General features: G+C 42.3%; 1 protein-coding gene across 5 annotated transcripts in view; it reads right to left on the reverse strand.

Annotated features, from left to right (window-relative positions):
* Window positions 1–26,828, reverse strand: part of LOC116851838 — a 63,426-nt gene extending 36,598 nt beyond the window's left edge. The window contains exons 1-8 of one of the 5 annotated variants that reach the window (XM_032831670.1): window positions 26,120–26,828; window positions 5,964–6,206; window positions 5,125–5,255; window positions 3,829–4,396; window positions 2,234–3,065; window positions 1,292–1,369; window positions 608–816; window positions 162–394 (exon numbers count right to left, since the gene is read on the reverse strand). In XM_032831670.1, coding sequence (XP_032687561.1) covers window positions 162–394; window positions 608–816; window positions 1,292–1,369; window positions 2,234–3,065; window positions 3,829–4,396; window positions 5,125–5,255; window positions 5,964–6,206; window positions 26,120–26,220 — 2,395 coding nt within the window. In that variant the 5' untranslated portion in view covers window positions 26,221–26,828. Of the gene's footprint in view, window positions 1–161; window positions 395–607; window positions 817–1,291; window positions 1,370–2,233; window positions 3,066–3,828; window positions 4,397–5,124; window positions 5,256–5,963; window positions 6,207–8,093; window positions 8,262–8,305; window positions 8,677–8,983; window positions 9,179–21,223; window positions 21,756–26,119 lie in introns of those variants that run through there. The other 4 variants (XM_032831671.1, XM_032831672.1, XM_032831673.1 and 1 more) reach the window with 4 other exon arrangements.
* Between the last annotated feature and the right edge of the window lie 40 nt (window positions 26,829–26,868).

Consider the following 26,868-nt stretch of genomic DNA (forward strand, 5'->3'; position numbering starts at 1 on the left):
CCATATTACAATATCAATTAGGTATTTACGGTTGAATCTGGTTGGCACAAACAGATTTGTGCCAATCATATTGATTCTCGTGTATACACATTAAGACTGTAAAGGTATAATCAAGACAATCATGTTGACCGCTTCGGCGATTATACTCTCGTTCTAATTACCTTGAGCATCGAACTGCCTCCTTCGCCGCAGCATCGTCCTTCCTTGAGAGGGAACCGGTGCTGCTCTGTCGTGGCCATCTTCGTTGGCTTCGTCCTCACCTGCACTGGTAGCACTGTCGCGCTGTACTACCTCGTCGCCGCCGATCGTCGACGAAACTGCACTTCCGCTCCCTCCGAAGAACTTCACCTTCCTGGCCAGCTCCGCATATCCGTGTAATCCGGTCTCGCTCAATCTATAAAAGGAATTCAAAGGTCGTTACTTTTGGTTTCGGAGATTCTTGCAATTATACTTGATTAAATAATTTTATCTTCCGAATGTACATGCCACCTAATACCACTTCATTTTCAAAGAAATTTAAATGCTTCCTTTCTTTGAAAAGTTAGGTGTAAAGAATTTCACAAAAATAAATCCCTTTAGTTTTATTTTAGCACAACTGTTTCTTCACCTGACGCTTTCGCTGCCGCTGCTCTCGTATCTGGTGCTGCTGTTGGACTCCCTTCTGGTCCTCGTGATAGCGTCGCGTATCCTTTGGGATGCAGAACAGGAGTCTCCGCCGGTTTTACGTGGCAGAGCTGGAGTGGGCTCGCTCTCGCTCTCCCGGGGACTGTATCTTGATGATCGTGTGCTCAGTGGACTAGCTTCCGGCGACAAATGCTGCAAGTAAAGATAGGAATTTAGTTAGAAACGATCTTCTATAACACAGTCAAGATCTTTCAAATAATATAAATACAATAAATATAAATATTGTCAGATTATCAAGTAAATTTTGACAGTTAAGCTTTCATGACTTTAGTGTTAAAGAAGAGGGGAGGGTAAGGTGCAAGAGGAGAGAAAAAGAGAGAAGAAGAGAAGAGAAATCTGCTCAAAAAAGAAAGAAAGAAAGGGTATATTTTTTTACCATTATAGAGTTACTTCTGCTGTTTTCAATCCTATTAGATTATTGTTCTTAGTAAATAGTTACAAAATTATCCTAATTACCTAAAAAATTCTAATTGTTATATTTTTTTCATGATTATAAAATATAACAAATCATTCGTCAAGAATTCTTCAAGATATAAATTGAGAAGAATTTATGAGGAATATATTAATATTTTATTACTAAATTTATTTCAACTGAATGACAACTTACGCTTGAGCAACGCTTATTCGGAGTCTCGTCGGTGTCGTCCGGATTCGAGAATTCCTCTTTGGAGAACTTTCGCCGTACCTGCTTAAGAAACAATACTTGCATGAGATATATTATACCGAGGCTCGGTATTAAGCAATAAGAGAGACTCATGAATAATAATAAATAATAAAATTTAGCCGCGCGTGTGTGCAAGCCACCTCCTTCTGTCGATTCATAAATATGTTAATTTGTACTACCACGTGAGAACGCCTATTTCCCAGGATATTATTATTAATTATTATTTCGTCACTTCTTACATAAGCGATATAATAATAATGTTTGCACCTTTTACTTCTCGTGTTTTATACACTTGAGTCAAATTTTTTTTGTATTAAAAGAACTTAAGATTATTATAATTTTTCATGAGAAGTCATCCGAAAATTTCGAAGAAATTATTATTTGGAAAGAGACTCTGCTTAATCGCTATAAATTAAATCTGCGATAGCATCGATAACTCAAATACATTTCTGATGAGAATTGAAAGTTCTAATTTGCACAGAAACATTAAAGGCTCAAGTAACTTTTATCATTTCCGTCCACGAAAATGTGCCAAGATGCTTATCAGATAATTTTTTCTTACAAACAAAAAAAAGTTAGTTGTATTAACGTGATATTTATAGAATGAACGAATTAGCGTGTTAACGTTGAAGGATACAGAATTTCTGGGACTCCTATAACCCAAATTTGGCTCTAAGAATTAGACGTTCTGTTTCCTTCAATTAAAACGGTTCGTTCCTTTATATTAATATGATCAAACTCTTTTCTCCGGGTCATCATTAATGGAAGACACAGTAACATACATTTTACCAAGCAGAGGAGGTTCGCATTTCGCAAAGGGTGCCACCTCCATGCACATGGACTCACGCACACATATTACGCCCACGATCGACCGTATTCACTGACCACTTGGAACTCGTCCAGCCTCTTCCCATAGCCAATTTCCAGTAGGCTCCTCCGTTCGCCGGCGATACCAGTGACGTCACCGTCGCTGCCATCCAAGAGACGCTCGGCAGTGTCTCTGGTCTCGTCGTCGTCCTGCTTATCGTTCTCCGCGGACTCGACCGGTTCTCGCGCTAGCAAATGCTTCTCGTCTATCACCTCGCCTACGACCATCGTGTCCTGCTCCCGCCGCTCGTCCTGTGTCCTGTCTTCCGCGACGATCACGTCGATCATTCCCGTGTCCTGGAGAATCTCGATATCAGCTTGTGCTGTGATCTCCTTCTTGTCTCGTTTCGCTTCGTCCTGCTCGATGTTGGTCGACTCCTCGCGCTTCAGTGACAATTCCTCGTTAATATCGATGGCGTCCTTGCCGTCTTCGCACCTGGTCTTGTTCTGTTCGCCAGCGGCTCGCAATCTCGTCGCGCCGCCCACGCCTCGATCCTCCGTTCTCTCCTGCGTCTTGTCCTGCTGCTTTCCTTTCGTGGAGCCGATTGAATTCGCGCTTTCTCTGCCCACGTCCTCACGACTGTTGTCTCGACGAAAGATCCGTATTCCCGAAGCCTTGCCACCACTGCCGTCGTCCTTGTTGGCGGACGACGAGGCAATGAGCGACGAGGTCTTGGTCTCCTCCTTGGAATCCTTTCTCGCGGACTTTGACGAATGGCGGATGTCGTCCTTGCTGTCTTGCCGCTTCAGTCGCTCCTCTTTACTACGCGACGACAGAAGTTTCGGGATCAAACTTGGCAGGCTTATGTCTTCACGACTGCGACGCAGGTCGTCGGTACTTCCTCTGTACCTGGTCAGAATAAAAGAAGGATATAATAATTCACAAACTCAAAAATATACTCTAAATATAATGTACAAAGATATATCACTTATATACTACTGTGTCCAAAAAGTAAGACCAATTTAAAAATTTTTTTTTTAAATCTTTATTTATTATTCCAAATATATTTCGTCGCCTTCAAAGTAATCCCCCTCAGACACAATACACTTATGCCAACGTTTTTTGAACCTTGAAATAGTTGTTAAAGTCGATTTCCGGAATGGCCTTCAAAGCTTTCTTCGATTCAGCTTGTATCTCTTCAATCGAGTCAAAACGGTGTCCCTGGAGCGATCTTTAGGGAATAGCTAGAAGTCAGGTGCTAAATCAGATGAATATGGTGGTTGTGGAACGATATGGATCAATTTTTAGCGAAATGGTCTCGAAGAACCAATGCAGTGTGAGATGGCGCATTATTGTGGTGCAAAAACCAAGAGTTGTCTTTCCACAATTCCGGCCTCTTTTTGCGAATAGCTTCACGCAAACGACGCATAATTTGACACAGATGTCTGTCACAGTACTACCAATTTAGAAAAAAAATATTTCTGACATTCGATATACCCGCGCAATTTAACTTGAAAATTGGCCTTACTTTTTGGACACAGTAGTATTATTCATGAACTTAAAAATACGGCTTTACACAAATTTTTCTTTCATTCTTTTTCGTGCTTCTTGTAACAGAAGTTTATATCCAAAACAAACGTGGCAAAATTGGATTCCAACAAAGAACTCTTACCTCTGGGGGATAAGCGATCGCTTAGGCGACTCCTGCGGGCTACGGATATCCTCAAACTCCTTGGAGCTCCTCCTGAAGATGGGAATGTTCGATTTCCTGTCGCCATATTTCGTCGGACTCGGTTTCGTTTCGGGGGATATGAACTTCGTGAGGATCCTGGGCGGTTTTATCAGCGAGATTCTCGGTGTACTTAGTTCCTGCGTAGGATCCTCCTGTTCTTGGTCTGCCTTGCTCTTGGTCGATCGTTCGGTTCTCTTGAACCTTATGGCATCCGGTGATGGCACTTCCTCCTCCAATCTACCGGCGGTTCTTTCTTTTCTCGTTCGTTCGTTGATCGACGCGCTTTTCTCGATCGCCTCACACGCGTCCTTTGAATCCTTCCTGTTATTCTCGACGCGAGTATCCTTACTGTCTGAATTGCCGTCTCGCGAGTATTCGGACTTCAACGACGCGTTATCGTTCTTTGAGCCTTCCAACGGCTCGGGATAGTCCTGATGACGGGACGGCAGACTGCGATATATCCGCAGCTCCGGGGATTTTCTTGTGGCTGACCAACGCGTTGGTGGACCTTTCGGGGAAAAATTTATGTAACAAAATCGTAGTCGTCCAAGATAAACACAGGAATATGTTCAGCTCCAACAAAAAGGTGTCAAAATATATATTTACTATTAACGTTAGAAACTAATGAAAAGCTATTATATTTTTAATAATAGTCTACTTTTTGCTTATTTTTAACGTCTTCTTTTATATATAATGTTCACTGAGAGAAATTACCCGATAAAAAAATTAACAGACAGATAATTTTGATCAAAATACCGATGAATTTTTGTATCTGAAGAGAAATATCGGTTCATAATTTTTTGATCGGTTTGTTCGATGAAATGCTATAATACCATTATATCGAAAAATTAAGTTTAATCAGATATCCTGATTGAATATAAAAATTGATCGAAATTTGAAATATTCGTTTTAATTTTTCGGATAATTTCTCTCAGTGTTGTTGTTTAGTATAAAAATCATTTAACACTTTGTCGTACTAGTAATTTCTTTTAAATAAGTCAAGATTCCTCGAAGGATACGAGGAAGAGAAGCTAGCTATTTTATATTTTACGAAAAGATTGACGTTTGCTTTCGCGCCGCGCAATACAACGGAGACAGTGAATTTTTATAAATTATTATAATTGATAATGATTAACAAACGCGTAATGTTCTCGCTGACATTTAGCTTTCGCCGTCTGTTAGTGCGTTTGCACTTTCTCCCGAGTCATTGATCGGAGATTAATTATCGGTACGCACCATTAATCGTCCAAGCACGTCGGATGCTGTGGTTCAGCGAGTTTACAGTGGACGACGACGTTTTCTCGCTCAAGGATTCCTCGGTGACCGGGCCTCCGTACATCCACTTGCCAGTGAGTGCGTGTAATTCTCTGAAAATTGAACAGGCGCGAAATTAGGCCGAAGGTAGGTCGAAATTGCCGCGATGATAGGAAGCGAAGAACAAAGGATGCATCGCGGAAATAAAGAGGCATATCCTCCATTACTACTCGACCTGAATTCAACGTAGCTGAAGTTTCACTCGTCTGATTTTGCTTCGTTTGTGTATTGATACCGCGCAGAGAAATTTTCCAAATTTTCCAAATAGAAATCTAGCTGACAACATTCACGTGCAATTATCTATTCTGATATAAGCAACAAAAATGTAGGTAGAACGCATTATTCAAAATATGCAAAATTTACAAAATAAACGGAAATTCATAAAAATATTTGAATATTTATTTGTGGGATTTATTTCAGTGAAATAAATTTAATCATCAAAATAGATCGATTATCATATATGTAATCATGAGAAACTCAATCAAATGATGAGATTAATGATTTATCGGTGTATAATTGATCAAATCATGGTTCGATTGATAATCAAGTTTACCGATCGATCAAGTCACTCGTGATTTTATATATGACAATTGATTAATTTTCATTACCGATTAATCGGCTATTATGTTAGCCGACTAACGTTTCGATCGATTAATGCCCAACCTTGCGTCACACTTGGACGGTCAGTTTTCCGCGCGGACGTCCGACGAGGAAGCGATCGGCCGCTCGTGGGAGAGCGCTCCTTCCTTCGGTATACTCACGCGATCTTGTAGCAAACGTTGCAGATCCACTCGATCTCCTCTTTGTCGCCGGTGTGGCTCCTGATCTCGACGCGACACTGCCGGCATATCCGATGCCTGCAGCGCGTGCACACTGTGCCGACGTTGTAAAATCTACCGAACGGCGCGCCGCATCGCGCGCACTTGCGTCCTTGGTGCGATAGTTCGCCGGACGCCTTGAACAGGCCCCTTCTTCTCAGGTACTGTAGATCAGCCTTCAGCCTCCTGCAAACACAAAGCGGAACGCGGGTTAGCGGAGTATATGAAATTAGCCTCCCCTTTGCTGAAAATTATAATTGTGAAAGTTGCTGCAGGTTGTTCTAACTTGTGTATCACACTGTTCCAAAACGATACTATTTTATTCCAAACAGTTCTCCAACAAAACGAAAATTTACTTAGCTGGCGCTCATCCTTCAAAAAATCAAACTTTCTTATCGTTATAGATTGTTATAGTTGTTTCAAACATTATTCCAAAAAGAGAAAGCCATAAATTGAATCAAAAGTCCGTTTTTAGATAAATCGGAGCAAAGAATAAACATACCCTCTCTTATTTGCTCTAAGAGAAAGCTTTTTGTTCTATATAAATCAAAATTGAAATGAGTAACGGAAAGTATATTTGCTCTTGACAAAAATGACAAAAATATGTACGAGAAACAAGTAACTTGAATCACACTTAATTGAATACAGTATATATTTTCCTGTGTATACAATAATCACTTCAAACGTGACTGTAAAAATAAAATTTATTATGCCAGATACAAATTTGTTTTTTCATTTTTCTTATTAGGATTCACTTCATTCTCATTGGAACATTTTAGTGGCGTGATTATTCGTCTGTCTAATCATCTTAGTCCCAGTTGTAAATCACTTCGACTCCTGAGTGAAAAATGGACGAATCGAACGGACCGTAACGTTATCCGAGCGTTAACAATTTCCTCGGGCGTGTCGGATTTTACGCGGCAAACGTGTGACACGCGATTTTATCGCCTAGACACGTAGTTACGCTCATATATATATATAATCATTGTTTGCTTCCAGTCGAGAGCGCGGCTAATTAATGGCCGCTCGCGCCATTCGTCGAACGTACACACGTACACACATGTATACACACGTTCGGCGAGCGCGATTGTTTATCGAACGGTAGAAACGAACTAGTTTACGAGTAGCGAGACCAAACGATATATATATATATATATATATATATCTATGATCACCATGTCTCTCCACGTCCTCTTCTTCGTGGTCTTCGTGGCGCGCGTTAATGGCCACGACTTACTCACGCAACTGACGCACGTGACGCGCCGTATTCCTCTAGTCATGAACAACCGTTTCATCACACTTCGATAACCGCAAAAATTGCGCGGCCAGATTTTCTTCCTCGTCGAACGAGCGCACGCTTTGCCGCGGCATTGACGAGCTCTTCGCTTCGCGTAAAGACGTAATACTCTCTTCAATTAAAGACGAGCTTACGAACGTTTGTTTTAAACGCTCTCTCTTCGACAAGAGAAAGAAAAAGAGAGATTTGTTTGAAAAGAAAAAAGGATTACACTTGAGTTGTTTCTTTTTCTTCAATTTTATAAGACGAAGAATCACTTAATGGTTTTAACTTAATTTCGCGGAAATTTATGGTACAAAGAAACTTTGATAACTGAAAATTTCAAGGGAGATAAAATGAGATTTTTTAAAGTTTTGTCGAAGTGTACACAGTAAAAAACAATTTCGTTATTGTAACTCCGTTGTAAGAATTGAGACCAGCAAATACTTGGTTGTATACACATAGAAAAATACACATAGAAAAATATATTGTATACACATAGAAAAATATCATTCTGTTGTTAAGAGAAGCAATTAATCAATTTGCTTTCCTTTATTTAAGTAATGGTTATGTATTGGGTTGTGTAATGAGTAACTTGAATTGCAGATAAAATAAAACTATTGCAATTTTATGTCGATTAATATATATTTTAAGACTATTATCAAGAAAATATTTTTTATTGAAATATTATTCTGAATAATAAATTTTTCTAAATAATTATTCTGAAATAAATTCTGAATAATTTTTAACAGTAGAATGATATTTCAGCTTTTATCGGATTACAGATTAATACATACTCGTAATTTATTGGACACTTTTACGAGCCTGTGATTAATTAACGCTACGTTAATGAGCACGTCGAAACGTCGGAAGCGAATCTCGGATGCACGTTTATTTATAACATTACGCAATCAAACATTTGCTTCAAATGTCACCCAGCTGAGTCTGCTGCAATTAATCGAGCCAACTTTAATCCATCCCGATGACAGCACGCTCTGCGCAAATTCACCTCTTCTCGCGCCCCGTCACAGTTGCGCGTTGCGTAGCTCAATCGGTTGCGATTGAAATGACGGGTTTGGTCGCGAAGTCATCCCGATTAGAAGGACAATTCACCACTGACAGCACCGACGATGTCCACCTTCTCTGTCGAAGAAGCCTCGCTCCGTTTGTCGAGTACGTTTAAGTCGTGACTGAAACTCTGAGGAGGCGGCAGCACGTCTTTCCTCGAGCGCGAAATGAACCGGCGACGAGCGTTTAATCGCTCGTAGATCGCGGCCAATCGTCGTAAGACTCGTCGAGGTGAAAAAGGGGCCCGTCGTCATCGACGACAGAACGCGACACGTCCGCGGTCGCCGTAGCCGACGACAGTGTGACTCACTGTCGTCGTATCTAGGCTCCTTTTGTTATAAAAAGATCCGAACGTACCACGCGCACGAGAGGGATTGCTACACCTCGTCGCTCGTTGCCAACGTCGCTCGCGCGCGCGCGAGCCACGCTCCTTGTGGGTGTTCCACCAGGTTCCACTCTATGGTTCCCGATTCCCATTCGCGGAGCACGAAGAAAAGTCGCGCTAACGCAACTAACCCGTCCTCAAGTTACATGGCCGAGTGATAAAGCACGACGTTTAATTCCGTAATAATGCCACCATCAAACGACGTTTCGCTAGACGCCTTTGAAACGTCCTCACCTTGCCTTCGTTACTTGTCCATCTCGCATTTTTTCCGAGCGCTTCAGACGATCGTCGCCATTCTGCGTGACGGAATTCTATTTGTAATTTCTCGCGTGCCGTAATATGAAGAATATTTGAAATCGTCTGACTCTTCAAACGTCTTTTTGCAGGTAGAACTGTGATATCTTTATATTCACGAAACACAACAAACTTTTAAATAATTTTATCATATTCAGGAAATCAAAAAATCTACAAAATTTTACTTTCCTGTTTCCTCAACAACTTTCCTAAAATTTTGAAAGAAATTTTCATTTTTCCAAAAATTGCACTCTTTGAATATCGGGTCTAGCGTAGTATTGCTAACAGGTTTGTTTTCTCGCGCATGCGCACGGCAGACCTCTTGCGTATACACGAGAAACCGGCTCAGCTGACAACACTACTCCAACGTGCCTTTTCGTCGAGTACCATCCTTTGGAGCACACTTTGAGTGAATATTTCTCTGTTCCCTCAGTAACTTTTTCAAAATTTTGAAAATTTTAAAATTTTCAAAAATTGCTCCCTAATATATAGAGTCGAGCATACGTATTTCGTCGACTACTATCGTTTGGGACATACTTTGGGTGAATGTTTTTCAGTCCCTTTAATATCTTTCCAAAAATTTCGAGAAATATTCTTAAATTTCCAGAAATTATCCTCCAAAAGTTGGATTCGGTGCAATGTTAGTAGCAGGGTCGTTTTCTCGCGCATGCGCACGGCAGACCTCGTGTGCGTTCTCGAGAAAGCGGCCTAGCTGACAACACTGGTCCAGCGTGCGCATCTCGTCGAGCACTAACCCTTGGAACACGTATTGGGTGAACGTTTTCCCTTAGTAACTTTCCCTTTCTCTCTCTAGTATAGGATATTACAACATTTACAAAATTCAAATTAAGTGCCACACAAACACAAATATCGTTTTATAATAGTATAATATCGTTCTACAAGAAGTCTCTCGAAAGAATTAAGATTCAAATAACAACTTTTATGAAGAAAAAAATCGAGCCTCTGAAGAAATATCCGAATCAATTTGTAAAGATTCGTCGCGATATTGTGTTTCGCGAATACAATGTTTCGCTTATGAAATGTTCCGGAGGACTCAGGTGTTAGGATAATGAAACGCAATCTGCCCTACCTACTCCAGTCCTGCTCTCTCTCTCTTTCTCTCTTTCTCTCTTTCCTTTTCTCTTTCTCTCTTTCGCTCGTTCTCCGCGTCGGGTCAGGTACGAACAATGAATCGCGCGAGAGACTAGCGATAGAGAACAGCCGAGGAGTAGAATACCAATAAGCCGTTGCCGGTCATCCGGCCCAGGAAGAAAATTTCCATACTCGGCGATGCAAGTTACCTCGCCGCGCGATACCACCGACGGGGAAGACGCGCGAATTTATTTGCGAGTAATCTTGCAGCGTATAACCGACGACGACGACGAAGATGACGACGACCCGACCTGGTCGCGCCGATGACACGGTGTCGCGTTGGGAAAATTCGATTCGACGATGACGATGGGACGACAACGAGGAACTGCCGGCTGTCATCCGCTTTGAAAGAGACGTCAAAGAGATGATAAATGATGTGAAGACGATGACTAGGAACGCCGCGAGAACGGTAGATCGCGCACTGCAACGATCGCAATGCACACATGGCTACGCACCTGGCCACTTCCGCCTGCGACAGTCGAGAAAACTCGCGAACAGTCATTGCGCTCACATCCGGCGGAGTAGCGACAACGTCTCGAACAGGATCAGACGTCGTGATCGGGCAAGTATTATTCGCTGCACATACTCATAACGAATTTGTTTATCGAAGCATTTCGACCCCGTCTTTCCTGTATCAACATTGACTTATTCTGAATTATCAATTCAAAAAAGTATAAAATGAGAATATTATGATTGTTCTTTTTTATAAAAATTTTTTAAAAATTTCATTGTTTATAGTAGCGCAGGAATAGATTGTCAGTAAGTTGTGTCTTGCTAAGGAACATAACAAATTTCAGTAGGAGCACAGCAAATCATGTAATCACATCTCAGTTCCAAAAAATATAAGTAGCGTATATAAAAAAAAATGAAAGAATAATTATTTGCTACAGAATGTTGATGTATCCCTCGATTGCAAAATTCCCATAGAAAAATTTGTACTACAAAATTCCCTCTGTGTAGCGAACTTTTTTATCCAAACGTAATTGAATTATCTACCCAATTGTCGACTAGAAATAGAAATGAGTTTGCATGTAAGTAATTTAAATGTAAATGTAATAAAAGATTTCTATGTAAATGGCCGATCGGGCATGGACGAGGACACGAAGGAGGAGAAGGGAAACCGAAGAACATTCAAATTGTAGCGAGAATTTTTTCCCGCTCATAGCTGAGTCCCGTTGAAAAGGCAGACGCGTTCGATTGCGTAAAATGTGAGCGCTTTGCATTAATGTGGGATTTAAAGGCGAATAGGCGTGCACATCCGGTTGCTTGCGCTGCCATTTCTGAAGAACGAGATACGCTCAAAGACGGGCCATACCGATTGAAAGTAATCGTGTCGGCGCCGACCTATCCAATTCCTGTCACGGTAAAAACATTTCTCTCATTTCGCCGGATCATCGGGCAGCGATTAAGTATCTTCGCAAAACACGCATAGATCGACCGGAGAAGTTCACTTCAGATGCGCACGATGATCTTGAGGACCTCGTGATTCAAACACAACCCAAAACATCTCCAATCCTAAGTCCTACTCTATAATAGGTGTTTTAAGCCCTAAACTTTATGTCTTTAATGTGATGTATTTCCGGTCTTAAGCATTTTTCACGCTGCTCTAAACACTAATCCCTAAGCCTTAAGCGAGTTGGCCAACTACCATTTTTTAAAGCTTAAGTCTTGAGAACCGATGTAATTTCTCTAAAGCACAAGGCTTAGGGCTTAAAACCTATTGTTACCTATTGTAGGATGGGACTAATAGAATTCCACATAAGTGCCATTTTTTATTTGAGCAATCGCGCGTTTTGCGATGAAATTACTAGCTGATATTGAGTTAAGATTCCCGAACAAATTACGCAACAGAAAAGATTCGGGAAACGAGGAGAAGTTACGACGACACCGAGCTAACGCTTAGCAACATTCTTCAACTCACACTCGGGACAACTGCGAGGGCGATCAACGCCGGAAAGCGGCGAAAACCGTATGAGAACGTAACGCACTATTCGCGTGGAGATCCTGTGGATTACATCGCCCATCGGACGATCACCCGGACCACTTGGAGCTCAGCTGAACCTCGACATTCACTCGGCAGTCGCATCTACAGCGCACCTCGAGACCGCACTGCACACGACGCGCTTCGCTTAAGAGTCGTCGACGACAGCTGAGAAACTCCCAGACGTACTTGGAGCACTTTCGCAACAGCCCATCGATCGACCGAACAACCGGACGTCGGACGTCGTTATCGAGACGCGGAGCGCGAAATCGCAGGGAGGCAACTTCCGCGCGGTTCCCTCGGCCGAGAGGAACTCAAGTATTCCAGTGCGACTCCGCGACCTGGTCGGGAGAACTCCTCGCGAGCTCGGCTCGTCGCGATCTCGCCGATCGGCGGACTCGCGCGCCGATGCCCCTCGGCACTCTTCGCCTCGGCTGGCCTCGGCTCGAGAGCTCGACGGGGCCCCAACAGCGGGGGCGTGACTGGACGTACATTAGACGACAGTAATGCCCCGTGGACGACGTAAACCGCATTGGACGCCTAATATGGCCTTTCCACTCGGTTTCCGTCGAGACCGACCCCCGTCCGGGAACGTGGATTTTCCGAACGATGTGGTCCGAATTTCCGATAATTTGGGTCAGATCTTCTTCTAAAGTGTATGAAATTTGATTATCTTGTAATAAGAATAATCTTATCACTCGGTTCGAGTGTTCCCACATCTACTCGAAGATTCCTTTGAGGGGAACGAATCGTTCGACGCGCCAAAGATTTCTGCCAGTATTCTCGATTCTTCACTTGTCAACAAACACGGTCGTTTAATCAGAAATCCCCTGTACTTTCCCGTACGACTGGTGAAAGTATCGATATATCAATGCACTGAAGACTAGGATACGCGGTGACATCGATGCTTGGCGAACAGTTTTGATCGAATTGTATCGACACGCGTGCTCCTCGGGCTTCTGCTTGCTGCATTCCCCGCGAAACGCGCTTCAACATTCCGCCTACTTTGTCGCGACAAATTGCAAGATACTCCGTCGAGAATGTCACCGCGAGAGATTCCTCAGGAACTGCAATCAACTTCAGTGAGAGAGGATGTGAAGTTTTGAAAGGGAAAACAAGGGCAGGAGAGTGGCGTAGGAGGTTCGCGTACGATTCGATGATACGTATAATCAACACGCGGCTTTGAATGACGCGCGACTGTCTTGGCAGTCTTGGAGACGCGATGGAAAAAGGGGAAATCAGGTCGCGCGGGTCGGTATCTGAGTGCAGGGTGTCGTATCTCAAGGATGACGAGGGCGTTTTTGCCCAACGAAATGTGGAGCGGAAGAAGGCGAAGGAAAGGGCAATTATCTTTGGATAAGGACCCGCGCGGACGTATCATTCGTCTCCCGCCGAACAATAACTTTCCCGTGGTTACGCTAATTAAATTGCTGGGCACGCCGCTCGGAGTGCTGTCATTAGCTTCTGAATCGGCCGACACACTTGAACGCCGTGATTCCGCTTTGCGCGATTCAGAGAGCAAATTGAGCTATTACAGAGCTGGCTCCCTTATTTACCCGTGGCTCATACGGGAAGATCTAATTCGCACTCGGATGAAATGGACAATTGAAAAGATACACGATTGAGAAGAATTAGCGCTTCTGACAAACAACTCGGATGTAATCCAGATTCGGTTAATGAAAAAACAGAGTTTAATCCAAGTTTTTCAGTTAAATTATGATATATGTAATGTAGGTGAACCTGTTTTTCTAATATCGTCACATAGACTTGGTATACATAGACTGCGTATTGAGCTGAGAGGGTGTCTAGAGAATAGAAAGAGATAGCATACTTTTGACCAACATTTTATCTTTTTCTAACGACGCATTCAGAAAAAAGTCACCACAGAAGATCACCACAGAATGGTGATCGAAAGCATGCTATCTCTTCCTATTCTCTGGACGCGTTCAAACTATAGGAAACATTGAAAACGCAGTCTAGGTATACTAAGTTTATGTACCTTCAGCAATCTCTTCCATTTCTTAGGGGCTGACACGTTTGGCTCATTCTACGTTTCGTTCCAAACACGCCACTCGTGAGTCGACTTCACTCCACTCCACACGATTCGACTCGACTCGCGCGACTACGAATCGAGCACGAATCACGTGTCGGTCTCGCCGCGGGCTCGTCAAAATATCGTCAGGTTCGGTGCGTCGACCCTGTCTGGCGCGCGAGGAAGTGCGGGGGGCTGAGGTTTGTCAGGACTTTTCGTTGCAAGGCGCGACGCACGGCGTAGAAATCGCGACGGCAGTGGCGACGGCGATTCCCCCGTAGAGGCACCACGGTAGGTAGGTAGGTAGGTAGGTATGTACGCGCGCCGGAAGTACCGTTACTCAACCTTAAGGTTTAAGGTCCGTTCTCCAGGTAACCCGACTCGAGTCTATTCGACCGGACACGCGCGGATTTCCGCGTTCCGTCGCTCGCGCTCGTCTAGGCTGTCCGTGTATCTACACGGAGTGTATCTATGTGGCTTCTTATCGGAGAAGACGCATTGCGTTCGGAATATCTCGTCCCTCGCGAATGATTTCCAAGAAGTCACAGGTTTGACAGATAACTGATTTTAGCTGCAGTTCTAAAAAGGTCCACTCACCGATTCGATCAAATAGTTTTTAATGTCTACAAGATCTTTTGGCACAATTAGAAATTTACTGAGATCACGATAAAATAATGGTGGCACTTGTAACGGTAATATAGGTCGAGTTGGATTAGGTTTTCGTGGAACGGAGACCCACATACACTGTTAATATTGATAATTGCTTTGATCTATGAAATGTTATTTGAACTTATTTCAGTTTTTCTGTGCAGATTTTTCGAGGGAATTCACCAAGTAATTTTCTCGCGAAAATGTTTGCTCAAGATGCAAGTCCCATTGATTCTATCAACATAGTTTATCGACCCGTGTCACCTGTCGGGCTTGCTTCGCTGGCTTCCTATTTCATTTCCTTAGCCAGACCTCCTCGCTTCTTTCTTGCTTCCCTCCTTTCTTTCTCTTTCACGAAACTCGATTCAATTATATGTTCATTCGCGCTTCTCACTAATAATTATCCCGCGCTGTTAATTTACGGAGAATCCCTCGGCTATCTTCAATCAGGCATTTCCTTCTGCCTCTCGATTTTCCCGACTCTTAACTCTACCCGTTTTCACTTCGAGTCGTTTGTACGTCCGTTTGCACATCCGTTTGATAAGCATCATGAGAAATCGCAAATAAAAGTTAAATTTTCTTTTATTTTCTTTTATTTCCTTTGCGAAAAACGTATATATTCGCGCGGTGGCAGTCGCTCTCATCCGGGTAACAAGCATTTGTCGGCGATATTCGCAGGTCGCGGTATCCTCGTAGCCCAATATCGCGGCACGCTGATACATAACCTCGCGTCGAATATTATGCGGGTATACACATTGTGTGCACTCCTTCCAACTTCGTGTGAAAGCGCTATTCGCGCGACCGAGCGCGGCTTCGCGAGACACAGAAAAGAGACGAGACTCGTTCACACGGGGGGTCACAGCTAGCCTCAAGGGAGCAGTCATTGACATTGAAGGAAGAGTAAGGAAGAGGGACAGCGGGAGGAGGCAGGCGAGAAAGAGCAAGCAAAAGAAAAGTGGGAAGGGAGAAAGAGATGGCGATAGACCGTCAGGAAACGTGACTAATATGGTCTCGCCAGTGTCTTTATGCGCTCCTCAGATTTCTTCATCGTTAAGGTGCACGGCGACGAAGACGTCGACAATACATTCTTCTATTTGTCGGGGCCAAATCGCGAAGCCACGCCATTTTGGATTTAGGACGTTGGCTTTTAGAATTTGAGTTCCTGGACTTTGGGCTTCTCGACTTTGAATTTCTGGACTTTAGGCTTCTGAGCTATGGGCTTTGTGCTTTTGAACTTTAGGTTTCTGGACATTGGACTTTTGGATTTTGGACTTTAAAGTTTGGGCTTCTACGCTTTGGGCTTCTACGCTTCTGGATCTTAGACTTCTGGGCTTTTGGACTTTAGATAACTCGAGAAAAGAGAAAGAGAGAGAGATTAATTTTGCCAGTTAACATCGCGTTGAGGAGATTTCCCTCTTCAATCTCGATGTCGTGTACAAGATTCATGTATGAGATTCGTGTACGATTCGACCAAGAAGACAAGGAACTAGTAAAGCTACTTGCGGCGACGTCAATTGGCGTCAACGGTAGTTTAGTAAATTCTTGCCGAGATCTCATGTGATGAGACAAGACTGCGATTTGAGGAAGTAGAATAGTGTGTATGGTGGTATTCGTTAATTGCGGGGAATAAGTTCTCTTCATGGAGCTAGCCGATGAACAGTTGACGAGAAACGTGCGCGCGAGAGAATCAATTCTAGCGGCTAATGTCGAGTCATGAATGTCAAGAGTTTCCACGGAGAAATTTCCCTCTCTAATCCGCGCTAAGAGATTCGCGATACGCGACGAGTACAGGATGAGTGAAGAGCAGAAGAAAAAGAAGAAGAAAAAGAACCAGTATAGTCGTTCGAAGCAGCAACAGTTGACGCGCAATTTCCGCCGACCATAATTTACTAAATTTTTGCTTCGGCCAACGGTACGTTCCGAAATGGAACACACGTGAAACGCGAAACTACAACTCGGAAGGGGAAAATAAATTGTTGATTGATAAGAGGATGTGGAGTCTCTCTTTCTCCCGTCCGTGCGAAGAGAACGAAAGTATGTTTGAAATTTAATCACGACGATTGATGCCAAAATTGCAGGAGAACGAGTTGAGCCGAGAGACATAAATTTTCTTCGAGAAAATCTCTTTCCATTGCGATATAAACATAAAGATATCTCTGTGGCCAAGAGATATCTTTATGTGCATACAGAGAAAAGTCTCTCAGTTATCAGAACAAAAACACGTTTGCTGTTCGTCGTTAAGGAAACAGATCGAACCGTTGCAAATAATTTATCATTTGTTATTTTGAGTCATTTGGAGTGGAATCTACTTAAAGGTTCGTCTGACTGCAATATTTATTTCCCCCAGCTACGCAATTTATTCTTCTCATACATATTCCTATAATATAAAAAGCAACAGAGCTATTTTAGAATCTAACGTTAGGTGACTGTATGTGCATGCAAAGGGAATCACGCATATAGCAACGTCATTGATGACCGCGATTGATTTTAATTAACTCGAGTTTTTCTTCCCTCTTTCCTCTCCCCATTGCTTGAATTATTTATTGCGTCTACGTCGCAAAAGGACAAGTAGGCGGCTAATGAGAGTTTATTGCGAGAGGATCCGCTACTCGAATTGGCCCGATGCGGAGGCGCGGGAGATAGCGGTTTTCGATATTGAAACGATTAAAGAGTCGTAACAGGGCGTAAGACGTTATAAACACGCGTGAGGGTTGAAATTGCAGGCGCAACCCGCTGCTGCAATATTAGCAAATTACACGGCGAAGTGGCAATAGGCAGCGCGCGGAAGATGCAAGGAATGTGTCTAATTACACATCCGTTCCGCCATGAAGACTCGCCTAAGCGGGAGATTATCCGTTGTTGAAATTCCGCAAAACACTCCAAGTAAGTGCAACTCTTTTTATGAGCTCTCTATTCAGGTGCAAAATATCTATCGATAACGTACGTCGACTAAATAATTATTAATATATGCCATATTCTACGTAGTATTTTTGCAACATAAGGAGAATGTATCAATACTAGACAATAGCTGAGCGAGTGTCTACGCAAACTACATACGTTTCTAGGGAAACTTTTGTCTCTCTTCTTGACTGATGGAAGAAAGACGACGAAGACGTCCGGGTGATCTTAACGGATTCTCGATCGAGATTATTAATAGATTTTGCGACTTTACGATTTGCTGGCGAATTCCGCCGGCTGGTAGAGTCATTCGCTCGGACAGCATCCAGCAGATGCGTGACGCGCCGATTCGCGACGAACCGCTCGCGATAGCAACGCGATATTCACGATCGATCGCGATTTGAGCCGATACGTCCAGCGCGGAACCAGGCGGGCTGTAATTCGCCCGGCGCAGAAAAACTCGCAGAACCGGCCGTGCGTATTTTTGTGAAAACACCCGCGTGCTCTAACGTGCTCGCTAGATTAATTGCAGTAAGGAGGAAATTACTCTGAGTGATTACATAAAGATCATCACTCCGCCAACCGCGACGCGCGCGCGCGCGTGCATGCGTTATTAACACTCCTCACACTATTACTAATTGCACGCTCCGCGTGTACTAATTTTGTTTTTGACGTTTCGTGAGAAATTTAGAATTACTCCGCAATTTCACGGTGAATAAGATAAAAATACCAATGTCTGGGTATTCTTATTGTTTTGATCTGTAAGTACAAATGTTTTAGCTCTCAACATGGAATTTATACACGTATATTCAATATTTAGGCGTGTGTGTGTACATTTGTATATATATATATATATATATATATATATATATAGAGAGAGAGAGAGAGAGAGAGAGAGAGAGGAAGCGAGAGGGAGCGAGGGAGGGAGAGAGAGAGGAAGAAGCTAAAACAGAAGAAATACTCCGCTTAGACGAAGCGATCTCGGACAACAACATCGAAACAGGTTCCGCGCGAATGTCTTACTCCCAACGATTCGATATTCGACAGTCGCCGTCGCGCCGGTCCGCGCGTTTCGTCGTGTTCATTGGGGTTTTACTGCCGTGGGCAACGTAGAAAGTATAACACAAATAAACCACTGATAAACCGTAAAAGCTCAGGGCAGCGCGAAACGTGCCGCGCCAAGAGAGAAACAGAAGTCGATTCATCGATTTGATAAATTTCGATCGATTGAGCGGGAAAAATCAATATGGAAAAACTCCATGCGAAGAGCAGTCTTTGTTTCTTGTTGCGACTGTTCGTTGTCGCGGCTACAAGAATGGACTTATGGATAAGATGATCTTCTGAGTGTATAAAATGATATTCTTCTCTTATTCCTGTTAATATTCTTGGGCTAATATTCTTCTATCATTCGTGAGATATCGAGACTAATTTTTTAGTAAAAACAATTCCAAAATGTGTTTTAAAGAGACTTTACAGCCTCTTAGAAAGTTCTTAGCGTTCTGATAAATTAATTTCCTCAAATAAATATGCCTATAATACTCATTTGAGGAAATGAATTATATTTATTTTAAATAATTATAATTTTTCATTAAATTTTGATTTTTAGCAAAAATTAGTAATTATTATTTTTTATTTCTCGATAAATATAATTATAAAAAAATTATAAATGTAATTATAATTTTTCATTAAACTATTTTTCTAGTAAAGATTTTTAAAATTCTCTTAATAATTTTTAAGAAAAACTCTTGTTAAATAATTTCTACTAAAAAATTAATATGATGAAAATTGTAATTACTTATAAGTGTGCATATATAATATTTGTCTGAGAAAATTAATTTGTTGAGGGACTAGGAACTTTCTGAAGAGTTTCGAAGTCCCTTGAATATACTTATTCTTTCTCTCGCGAGTTGTCAAGGAACGTCATGAATTATATCGCGTGTACGTGATCCACGAGGAATCCGACACACAAATGTATTCAACGACAACAGCGTGCGATTCACGATAAGCGCGCAAAGCGATCTACATGTGCAAATTGAGATTATACGCACAGCGACGGCTATATTAGTAGAAATCGATGAATGTGAAGAATAAAGCGTGAAGGTTGAATGAAAATTGTATTTCGCGCGTTCACAGCGAGTTAGATCGCCTCTTTCGTTGTTGTTACTTATTTCTAGGCGGCTTTTTTCATACGTAAGACATCGTATAAACTTCTTATCAGTCGATGGAATAATTCAATGTCAAATATTGGCCGCCGTGACGTCAAGACAAATTCGTGCGAGCGAGCTATACGAGTGAATGAGCGCGTGAATACGACCCCATCCGATTATTCACCACGAAATTTTTCCTTATTCCGTTATATTCTCCTCGTAATCACCGTGGTAATTGCGAGTGGCGGGCCGAAAATTCCTGTCATTCCTAACGACTTGATCCACCATTTGCCTGCGGCACGAAACGCACGATCAGCGTGTCGCACCGACTGCGAATCCGACGCGACTCTCACTCGCTACTTCGACCAACCGCGTTCGCAACAGCAAAATTCTCAAACTACAGACACATGTGCTTAAAACCGAGCTTTTCTGACGTCTTTTCGCGTTTTTCGGAATTACTCTTCATAAAATAATTAGATCCTCGAATCCACTCTACGATGATTCGTAACTCACGACGAAATTCGAAGCAGAATTCCATCTATCATTTCAGATTTTGTGAGAACGCAGGCAACTTTTCCCTCGACAATATTTTTTAATACTTTTGTACAGAGAATAAATTTTTCTTTTGAGTACATAATAATTAACCAAATAACACGAGATATCCTGGAATCATGCTAAATGTCTGGAGAATGCCCCAAAACATACCTAAGCACATTCAGAATGACTTCTCAGGGCGTATTGTGTTATCTGCAATCTCTCTTTAAAATTCTTCATTAATTTTTCATTAGTATAGATCTCTGTCTTTACCAAAGTTTGTGACAAGTACATTTTAAGACCATGATCACGAAAATATTATTTGTTGAAGATCACCATTACTCGAAAAAAGAAAATCAAACTGAATGATCACTTGTCTTGATTATACAATGATATATTTTGATGTTACAACGAGATCTTGACCCTTTGATCCCACTTCCTCATCGGCAGAATTCTGCTGCAAATTCCGTTGCGAATTACAGATCGTCCAGAGCAAATACTCTGATCCGCTCAGCGCTCAGATCAAAGGGCGCGTCGAGCATTGAACGAAATTGATCGAATTCCGATTTTCATTGCTAGTCTTCTTCTACCTCGGAACTGCTCGATAGTGTAGGACGGATTCGCCGCGATCTTCGCGAGAAATATCGCGTGCTCGCGCACGGTAACCTTCACTGCCATCGGCGCGCACCGTGTATTTCGCCGTGCTGCCGACCGGGCAGCCGGGAGGCCCTTCACCGTGCGCTCTTTACGTCCCTGCCGAATCGGAGCCGAAGAGAGCGAGAGATTACCCCTGGTCCTCGTCTGCGGCGGCTCCCTGCTGCACGATGCGGACCACGTCCGTCGTCGACATCCTCGCCGCTCACGCACACCCCGGCAGATCAGTCGCCCATCCTGCGGTCACTTCTGCACCCCGAAGAGAGGCCCTCCTCGATCACGACGCGGCTGGCCAGAGGTCGTCGCGACGCTTCCTCTTGGAAGCGGAGAAGAGAACTCCCCTTTTCTCTCGCGACCGAATTACGTGGGAGGCGCGCTCGCAGTCCTCGCGATAACCACCTGTGCGCTTCACGACGAAGACGACGGCACACGTGTGTTCGCCGGCTTGAATGCGTGCGTGTCCGGGCTGGCTGGCGCCCGTCAAGGCTAACGTATCGACACGATCCCGGGAGCCCGTTCTTCGGCGTCGGGCCCGGAATCCGACCTCGCACTCCGTCTACCTGGTCCCCCGAGTCCGAGCGCAGCAGGGGAAGGTGAAGGAGGAAGAGGCGGAGGCCCGCGAAACCACGAGGAGTTGCACACACGACGGTGAACACCTCACTGAGACCCTCGACGAGTGTCGTTCGTTCGCTCGCTCGCTCGTTCGCTCGCTCGATCGCTCTCGTCGGTCTTACCTGTGCACGCACACACATATATACACACACATACACACACACAGACACACATACGCATGCACGCCGCGTTTTTCCACACCTGTCCGTGCATGGATGACGGTGCGCGCGCGCGCGCGCGTGTGTGTGTATGTGTGCACCGTGTTCTTCGTCTTTTATCTGTCGCGAGTGTGTATGCGGCGCGGCGTGTTCTTTTCCTTGTACTCGCGTACACCACACGCACAGGAGGTATGATTCTTAATTTCGTGTGTGCGTGCACGTTGCGTGTATTGGTACACACAGCCGTGTTTTCTTCCTTCGGCTTGTACGCACGTGGAATTCTTGCCTTTCGCGTGTATACGTGATCGTGCATCTGTGTGCCGCTGCTCTACCTGCTTCCATAGGTGTGCCGTTTGGTACCTGGGAGAGGTCGTGTGCAAGTCTATGTATGTGTGTGTGTATATATATATATATGTATGTGGGTGTGTGTGTTTGAACGTGCCTATGCGGTGTGGATACTACCGCAGGGATCAGTGATGTATGACGCGTTCGAACAGCCCGAGGGAAAAATCGAGATTTCGTGAGAATAATATGAGGATGCGAGCGAGAGCAACATTCAACTCGGCAGGATGATCTCCGTTAAGGTGTTGAACTTTGATCATATTACGGTTGTATGAGAATTTATTATTTTCCACGAAATTTATACCGCGAGGAACTTTAACCGACTCGACGGAACGTGACAAAAAACATTTTCTGAGAAATGATAAAATTCTGTAGTAACAAGAGGAATCTCGTTGCTACAGAAAAATTTTTCGTGCTCTTATTCCTTCATTTTGTCTCTCTATCGCTTTTCTATAATTAAGTAAGTTCCGATTTAGATAGGAGATTTTTACAAAGAAATTAATAAAGTATAATAAAAATTAGTTTTGAATTCAAAAGAACTGAAATTCCGTCGTCCAGGTTGTTATGTTGAGCGCCTCTAACAATAAGCACTATCGACGTAACCAAAATTTTTTTCTAACTTTGGCGCTCTCTGGTTTGCTGGTGAGTAAAGTTTATAGAAAAATGAATATTACCACGTTTTTCTTATAAAAAATTGAAGGGAAATAGGATAACTACGAATTGCTTTAGTCATGACTGCCCAGATAGCACAGAGAATTCAAAAAGAATTCAGTCGTATGTCAGCAATTCTGAGTTCATTTTTAAATGCAAAAAGAATTCTTCAGAGTTCAGTTCAGTGAAAAGAATTCTTTTTGCACCTAAGAATTAACTCAGAATGGGTGACATATGACTAAATTCTTTTTGAATTCTCTGTGTTATCTGGGTGGGTTCTAGCTTACCAACCAAAGATCGTCAAAGTTAGAGAAAACGTCTCCTTATAACTTAAATTGGTTATATTGGTTATAAAGTTATAAGGGAATATTTCTACTAACTTTGGCGCCCTCTAGTGAATAAACCAAAGCCCATATAGAAAAATGAAAATATTACTATGTTTTTCTCGTAAAAAACTGAAAACGGGAATAAGATGGGTGCGAGTCAAAATCGTAAAATACAAGTTCTCGCAATACAAATCTTGCTTTCTCTCGCGCAAAGGTAGAACGATCCGACGCAGCCCACGATACGTCAGTGACGATGATCCTGTCGATCGTCGACGCGTTGCAACGCGTGACGTCAGTGGATCATCTAGCGTTCGCTCTTTTTGCGACATGAATCCCCCGAAGGGTATCGGAATAATTTAAATAACCGCCGCGAGCGTGGTGGGAAAGAGAGCGAGCGATGTCGCAGGAAATGATACCAATGCGAGTTTCCATCGGGCATGCGGTCAATGTTATTACCGCAATGTTATTTCCTTCGTGTGATTCAGCCGCGCGTGCAGAATTGGCGCCGCCGTAATCGTCGCGGTGATACCTCATTTCTCGTTCAACCGCGTTGTTAGTTTCTCAGAGAACAAGAATGTCTATTTTGGGAATATTTATATTCTTTGTGAATATTATTACGCTTCGTGTTCGCCATCCTATCGTTAAAAATATATCCTGAGCTAACATCAATATAATTATAAATTGCGTGACTCATTGAAGCGAGTCAAAAAGTAAGGAATCATGTAAAAGTGACGATAAACAAGGATATCAAGCAAAAATAATTATGATAATACAAGTTAAATGTAATAAGAATAATGCACTAAAATTTTCAATGAATTTAATGTGTCGTCGAGTGAAAATAAGTTGGATTAAATGATGGTTACAAAAATAATACAGGCACATAAATTGTGCCGATTTTTACATTATTGTAATTATCTGCACTCACGATATCCTCACGATTTATTGCGTTCACTGTACTAACGGACATATAACAGTATGTCTGCCGTTTGATACTTTCGGTTTCTTCTTATTCCATTCGTTCAGACTGCTCGTAAACTAACGCGGCTGGCACGATTCTCCCTCCCTCCCTCCTTCGCTCTCTCACCCTCTCTCTTTCTCTCTTTACGGGCGACCGCTTGCCGTGAATGCATCTTGCACCTACGCGGAGAAACCCAGGTGTGCTACGACCAAAATTCGAAAGGACGCGGAAGGCGATGCTACCTGTTGCGCACCACGAGCCGCGATCGCGTGCACCTGTCGACCGTAAGTGCATCGCGTGGGATGCATTGTCACATAGCGAATAACTTAGATACTATGACAAGCTGTTATTTCTCGGCTATTATTATTTCGACGAGTTGTCGTACGCACGTCGGTAGCAGAGTTATAAAAATATCAATAAGAGTCTCCTCAATTTAATAACTGATCTGAATATATTTCAATATATTCATATATATTTCAATATATATATATATATATATATATATATATATATATATATATTTCAATAGATATATTTCAATTCAACTGACAATTTGAGTAAAATTAACTGAAGAATGTTTGATGTTTGATGATTGATTTTAACGAAATGAATTAAACGGCTTTTAATTACATTTGCTAAGTTCAATCGTCAATTAAATATTTCTTAGTTGATATTGTTCGAATCAATCGTTAATAAGTTCAACTGAAACATTTTTGTTCAAATCAATTTTTAAATCAAGAAAAACTTTATTAATATTTTCACAACTCTGCTTGGATGCACGACGAATCGCAATGCGCATGCGCGAGGAAGCGGTTCTGCTACTAATACTAGTCTAGCGAGTACATCTCGCTGATTATTATATCTCGAAGCTTTGTATATGAATGTTTCTCTTTTTACTAATTTTCTAAAAATTTTGAAAAAAAATTTCAACTTTCCAAAAATTAATCCTTTAAAAGTCGGGTCCAGTATAATGTTGGTAGCAGTGTGGTTTCCTCGCGCATGCGTATTGCGGGTTGCTGTATGCGCGTATCAGTAGTAGGCACACGAAGTTGCACATTTTTTGAAGCAGGGTCGCGAATAAAGGCTATTGCACATAAAATGCATAGATACATAGATTTAATTAGTTAAATTAAAATATATTTTTTCAAATCAATTATTGAATTTTGAGAAAAATTTAATATTTTCAAAAATTTGATTACACGCGATACGTAAAGTTATAGACAGAATGCTGTCGCGGGACTATGTCGCGAAAATGATTGTAAATATAAATAAACATAAGATTGCTTTGGGCGAAAGTATCGTCCGAATTTCGCGATCAACTTATAAATTTCGTTACCCGATCGGGAATGCTGAATTATTATCTTGCGTAAATACGAACCCGCGATCTTTAAAATTCTACTCGCGTTCCGTCCGTATGAATGGTATAGCGTGAAATGCATTCCATCGCAGGTGAGTGCATGGACCTCGACTAATTTTTTTTTTTCCGTTTGACAATGCCATCCGACGATGATGAGTAACATTCGTAGCGAGCATTATCTCGAACTTAAATTTATTTTGCTGCCACATGGAATTCTTCGTAAAATTCTCTGTTTTACATTCGGAACAGAAAATTTTATTTGCACATCATTGAAATCTTATTGCTCTCGTCTTTCTTTTCTTTTGCCACAATGTCGTTGGCGAGAAGACGCGTCTCGAGTTTCGATTAAAGAACATCAGAATTTCTAGTCGACCAGAGATAACCGTTAGAAATTACGACGATAACAGCGTCGCGACGACAATTCTTTTCCGACCTGATACTTAGATTCTTACTCTAAACTCTCTTTTATGTTAATAGAGTAAGATTATAATTACATTATAGCATAATATTTTATATTATTTTGTAAAAGTATGTACTTCTCAAAATGTGCTTGTAGACCCATCAAACGGCTTTTATCGATAAAAGAGAGTTCAGAATAAAGGCCTTGATATTGCCAAAGTACTCACGCCAATCTCAGGATCTTTCTCCGCTGGATCAGCTGCTCTTCGTGAAGCACTTGCAGTATCCTGTCTAGGTACACTCGCGTTATCTTTCCCTTCCTCGGCATCGCGTCACATCACAGGGCACTTGTAACGGCTGAGAAGGAAGAATCGTTCGAATGAGCTCTACTACCGTGTTCTATCTTTCTTTCACTTTCTCTGAAATTACTTTCGTAAACGAAACCGTCAACAGTCAGTGTACACGACTGTAATATGGTACGTGCTGTTGGGATCACGTACAGCGTTATACTGACTTACGATATATTTATATCGGCGCCTGGCGAGGTAACGAGTGCCCGCGATGTATTTTGTTTACATATCTTATGTCTTGTGACGTCACAAGTAACTCGGCGCAAATAACGCGAATATCTTAATGAAAGATATTCTAAATACGTAGCTTGTTCAAAGAAAACACTCTATATTAACTTCATATACAAAAGAGTGATTGTTGTTGTTTTTTATCGTTTTCTGTTTTTTCCTTTCAGATTGACTGTCTAGTATGAGAAATATGCGCCGCTCGAAATAATTAGAAAACCGCCTTGAATGAGTGATTTTGCGTGGAATAGTTCTGTAACTTGAATGTAAAGGCAGTAAGTGAGTGAATGAGTGAGTAAGAGAGAATGAAGAGAGAGAGAGAGAGAGAGAGAGAGAGAGAGAGAGAGAGAGAGAGAGAGAGAGAGAGAGAGAGATATATATATATATATATATATATATAT

The sequence above is a fragment of the Odontomachus brunneus genome, unplaced genomic scaffold, assembly GCF_010583005.1.
Source record: "Odontomachus brunneus isolate Ranch 3 - 2012 unplaced genomic scaffold, Obru_v1 Obru_scaffold_193, whole genome shotgun sequence".
NCBI classification, from domain to species: Eukaryota; Metazoa; Arthropoda; class Insecta; order Hymenoptera; family Formicidae; genus Odontomachus; species Odontomachus brunneus.